This window comes from Arachis ipaensis, chromosome B06, assembly GCF_000816755.2.
Source record: "Arachis ipaensis cultivar K30076 chromosome B06, Araip1.1, whole genome shotgun sequence".
Lineage (NCBI taxonomy): Eukaryota > Viridiplantae > Streptophyta > Magnoliopsida > Fabales > Fabaceae > Arachis > Arachis ipaensis.
Genome location: NC_029790.2, coordinates 52,374,125 through 52,379,627, shown reverse-complemented (window position 1 = coordinate 52,379,627; position 5,503 = coordinate 52,374,125). Strand labels below are relative to the sequence as shown.

Below are 5,503 nucleotides of genomic sequence, written 5' to 3'. Positions count from 1 at the left end.
GATTAAAAATACTTTCGAATACATTGGTCATGAAAGAGTCGAAAACTTGCGAAAATCACTTTGCAGTCTGAAAGAGAAGGTAAACAACAAACATCCTTCAAGAGAGTAACAAAACATAAATGTGGCCTTGCTCTAATTCAATTTCATGTTGAAGTAGATCATGTAGAGTTTTAAAAACAAAATGCACACAAGTTTGGCTAAGAGCTAAAATATTTTCATCAAATATTTTAGAAAGATAATTAGATGCACAACTTAACCAAAAGCAGTTTATAAAAACTCGGAAGTAATCAAATGCTTGTTCAAAAATTCTAAAAATTCACATTCAAACAAGCGTGTATAACATTTATAGCATGGACGCAAGAGGGAGTTAAACTCTCTTTTGAAAAGAAATTCCGAGGTAGAAATTTGTTTACAATTTAGTAAAGACAATAAGTGGTGCATTACAAACGAACCAATTTCCACTAAACAAGGAAGCTTTCCAAAACCTCATTTAAAATAACACATGCCAACTTTAAATTTAACTTTGTCAAAATTGAACGATGGTTTCAATCTCAATCAAGCAACAGAAAATAAATTCCGTTCAATATTTCTTCAAAGAGAATTCAAAATTTCTTTAAAAAGTTCTAAACAAGACTCCAAAAGTGTTCTTAAAATCACCATCTCAGAAGAACATTCAAGAAGTTTAAGATGTACTAAAAGGGAGTCAAGCCATACAAGAAAGGATCTTAAACCAAAGTATTTCAAACAAGATTCACTAGGCATGAGTCATCAAATAAGCTTTCAATTGATCCAAAAGAATACAAAAGTCATAGAAAAAGACCACTCAATCATTTGTAATTTCTCAACGATAAATCTTTGACTAAAAACTCTTGTAGAGATAATGGGAGAATAAACAATGCACGAACTTGAAACGAATTAAACTGACCCTCATAAGGGTGAGATTCACAAGAGAGGACAAACCAAGATCAATGGTAATGTTCACAAAATGTAAAAGATTAGTCAAAAATAAAGTAAAGTATGACATTCATAGGGATGAAAGGTTAAATAGAGAATTTAGCCTGTTCATAGGAAGAAAGCTATGAGTCCAATGTTTTCAAAAGAACAACAATGGCATAAACCATGTAGTATGCTAAATCAGACTCAAATCAAAATGAATTAAGTGAAGTTTATCAAACGAAACTCAACCAGAATAAAAGCGAAAAATTCTTCCTTTCCAGGATTTCGGAAAATATCCAAATACACAATCAAATAAAGATGTCTATTGGAACTATAGTAAAATTACTAGAAAATCAAATTGTAATTTAAAGTAAATGCAGTTCCGTAAACCAGTAAAAGTACAGGCGAGGTATTAGAAATAAATATTTGTTAAACTGTATAAGTAATCTCAGTTTTATATATACAAATAAGTATATATCTATTCAACAGCAATTTTCATAAAATCTCAAAATTAGCTGTAATCACTGTCAAATAAGAGGAAAACTGAATCAACAAGTTCTCTAAGCATGAACTCGGAATCAGGAGTTAAAATGCACAGCGTAATAGGACAAGTTCAAAGCTATAGCAAGGAATACATGAATCAAGAAAAACTCAAACAGAGAAAGACAGATACAACAAGGATTTCAAACAAGCATATGCACTTAGGATCAAACAAGAATACATATGAATAGAGTGGAACATCAAACTACTTTTCAAGAGGAGTAGCAAACAAGAACTTCAAGTTAGGATATGAAAGAACAGGTCGACTCGAACAAAATTCAAGACACACAATTGAATAGCCTCGAGAAATAGTTTCTAGCGTTCCCAAAACCCGCGATTCGCTTTACTCAAAACTCATATATCATCTATGATAACCCATTAGTGCTCTCATATACATAATTCACTAGTATTAAGCCGGCCAAACTTAATATCAGGAATTATGCAATGCAAGACTAACAGCGTTAATCAATAGACCGTCATGTGCATAAAGCTCTAATTCTCGTCATTCGACAAGACCTAATACATGACAAACACTTAGAGTATGCAACTGAAGCATAGTCAGTCCATTCCTCAGGCTCTACAGGAAGAACTGCTCTGATACCATAATGTAACACCCTAACTACCAAAGCTCACACTTCCGGCTGCGCGACTCTGATAGCTCAGACATTACGACGACACTTATACTATTTAATACTAATCCAACCAACAACCAATCACCACAATCCAACAGAGTCCCAGATGCAAGCACAGATAGGAAGTTCAAGCACAAACAAACAGTTATTACAAGTAGAACAGTTAGCAATTAATCACATAGGCAAACCAAGTATAATATGCACACCCAACCAATGTCACACAAATGCAGATGATGCATGCCTGTCCCTAGTGGCTGATGATATCATCTGTCGGTTATATAGCCAACCCGACACGTCCTGGTAGCTAACCATGGACAGAAACACCCCTCGCGGAGCAAGTAGGTTTGAGCTATAACCCCATTGCTACTACCCGCTCAACCCAGAGCCAGTGGAACAACCACTACTGCGGCTACTACCCAGGCGGGTGTTTAAAAACTCAACCCAAACTTGTTAACTGATTCCTTTTTGCTCAGCCCGAAATCACCGACAATTAGAACCTCGGCCCTGCTTGCTCCCTCTCGAAAGCAGAAACAGCTACAAGCGGCATAAACAAACCGAATTCTACCTCCTAAAACCATTAACATCGCAATCACTTTACTACACGGAACATAACACCAACGCAAGGCTTTCGAAAATCAAACATGCTTACCGGAACGAATAAAGAACGGCTGAACCGAACAGCGGCGGTCTACGAACCGGTTCGGTGGCAGCTTTAATCGTGACCCGCAATTACCGGAGCTTGACCCTATGATACAAAACCTCAAAATCTCTGGCCAAACATTACAGCATATTGATTTTCAAGAGCTCCGGAATGAAAATGCTTACCGTGAGAAAGGATTAAAGACTGAATCAAACTACAGAAGCTCCGGTGATGGTTCCGGCGACCACAACAGCTTCTCCGGCAGTGACAACGTAACTTATGACAGCCACTTCATTAAATACAACAGTTTCAATGACAGTTTCAGAGTAATATTGAATTGGCAGAACTAGGAGGAACCAGAAATAGGGCAAGCTCACCAAAACAGCAGCGACCAGAAATTCTGGTGGCGGTAGAGCAATTTCGGCGGCATAAACCGCAGCAACGGCGCGGATCTCCCCTCCAGTGGTGACCATGGTCCGCGGCTTCCTCTCCTTCGGCGGTAACACGACGGCGCGGCGGCAGTGCTGCCGGCCGGCGCCTTCCTTCCTCTTCCCTTCTCCCTCTTCCCGTTTTTCCTCCTAACCCTTTCTTTCTTCGTTCCATTTCTTTTTTAGCTATTGTTGTTGTGTTGCGGCTGGGTTTGGGGGGATTGAGTGGGGTTGAGAGAGAACCGGGTCGGGTAATGGGTTACCGGGTTAGGGTTTCCTCATTTTAAAAATTAGGGTTAAGGGCATTATGGTAATTTCACATAAAATTGGGAATAATATAGTAATTGAAACCCAAATTAAATCCAACACTATTTGTACATAGAAAATACTATTTGCTCATCAATTTCACAAATTATTTTCAATAAAATGCCCAAATCTAAAAGTTAGAAATAATATACTTAATTTCTTCATTTTCCAAAATAGCAGTAATAATATTTAAAATATTACTTATCTAATCCAAATCATATAAAATCCTTATTATTTCATAACTATCAACCTTATACTTTAAATATAGGAAATAATCCAATAATTATAAAATTGGATAATAATCATAACTTATCTCAAATCCAATAAATCAAAACTTGCCTTAATTATCTTTAATAAAATAATCTCTGAAATTAAGGCTATAAATAGCTATATGATTTGAGACTTGATCATAATAAGACTTTTCAAAAGTTATGGGTCTTACATTGTTGTTCCATCAACGGGGCCGTAGTTATGTTTCACCTTGTACTCGTCCAAAAAAAAGAAGATTATGATCAAAACGGGATACATTGGCCGGATCTAGCCATTATCAAATACATCATTGGCGGAAACTGGCGAAATCATGGGATAGGAAAACTGAAGCTGAACTATTCCTCTTCCTCTTGTTCTTCGTTTTCTTGTTCTTGCACTAACTTCATTTTTAACTTTCTCATAGTCGTAGATTCTAAGCTTCATTGCGAAATTATTTTGATTAAGTTTAATTTCAGATTTGAAAATTTTAGGGTTTGTGTATGTTGGGTGATGACAATGGCAGCGATTCTTAGAGAATTTTAGAAGAGGAAGAGGTAGAAGAAAAAGAAAGGGGAAAGGAAAGAGTAAAGGGTAATAAAGGCATTTTAAATAAAATTAACCTATGATTAAGGTTTTTGTTAGTTTTGTCAACCACACTTGATCTTTCATGGATACTAAGTTAATTTTAGTCTATGGTTAGTTTTGTCTACGCTCATATCTTTGATGGTCAGAAATGACAATTTACTCATATTTAATACATTATAATACTAATGGTCAATCATTAAATATTTTTAATCATTCTAATTATTATATTAATTTATATAATTCTAATTCTCAATCATTATGCAAATTGATACACACGTTGATACAAGTTGATATTAATTATTATATTAATTGTATAATACTAATTGTCAATTATTAATATTTTTTAATTATTATTTTTCAATTATTATTTTTAATCAAGCATAATTAGTGACAAATTGATACATAGATTAATGGTAACAAATTGATATTGATATTAATTAATTATTTAATTATTAAGTAGTAGTAGTAGTAGTAGTAGTAGTAGTAGTAGAAAAGGTCTAAGGAGCACTGATGGGATATTTTTGTGGAAGAAACGAATTTCTCCAAAACACCCAAATCTAACCGGCAAGTGCACCGGGTCGCATCAAGTAATAATAACTCACGGGAGTGAGGTCGATTCCACAGGGATTGAAGGATTGAGCAATTTTAGTTTAGTGGTTGATTTAGTCAAGCGAATCAAGATTTGGTTGAGAGATTTGTGATTTGCAGAATTTAAATTGCATAGAAAGTAAAGGGAATGGGTAATTGGCATGAAATTAAAGAGAACTGAAATTTAAAGTGCTAAATCTTAAAGAACAAGAAATTAAATGGCAGAAACTTAGAACGCAAGAAATGTAAATTGCAGAATATTAAAGTGCAAGAAATGTAAATGGCTTGAATTGTAAAGGGAATTGGGAATTGGATTTGTAGAAATTAAACAAGGAAACGTAGAATTGCAACAAGCAGAGAAATAGAAGAAGACTTGGATTGAATCGGATCTAAAAAAAAAAAGAATTGTAAATGAGCATGAAAACAGTAAACAGGGAGTGGGAAATGGGAAATCCGGATCTCAGGACCCAAGAGACTAGAAAACCAAGTCTAGATATCAATGCCTTCCTAGATCCAACAAGAACAATTGCAAAGGAAATGTAGTTTGCAAAGAAAGTAGATGAAAAGCAATTAACCGAAACTGAAATTCAATTAAGCAG

General features: G+C 35.0%; 1 protein-coding gene across 1 annotated transcript; it reads right to left on the bottom strand.

Annotated features, from left to right (window-relative positions):
* Positions 2,537-3,178, bottom strand: LOC110263750. The gene is made up of 4 exons (XM_021105524.1): positions 3,126-3,178; positions 2,934-3,037; positions 2,758-2,853; positions 2,537-2,676 (listed from the first exon to the last, which is right to left on the bottom strand). The coding sequence occupies exons 1-4, from the start codon at positions 3,176-3,178 to the stop codon at positions 2,537-2,539; spliced, it is 393 nt and encodes a 130-aa protein (XP_020961183.1).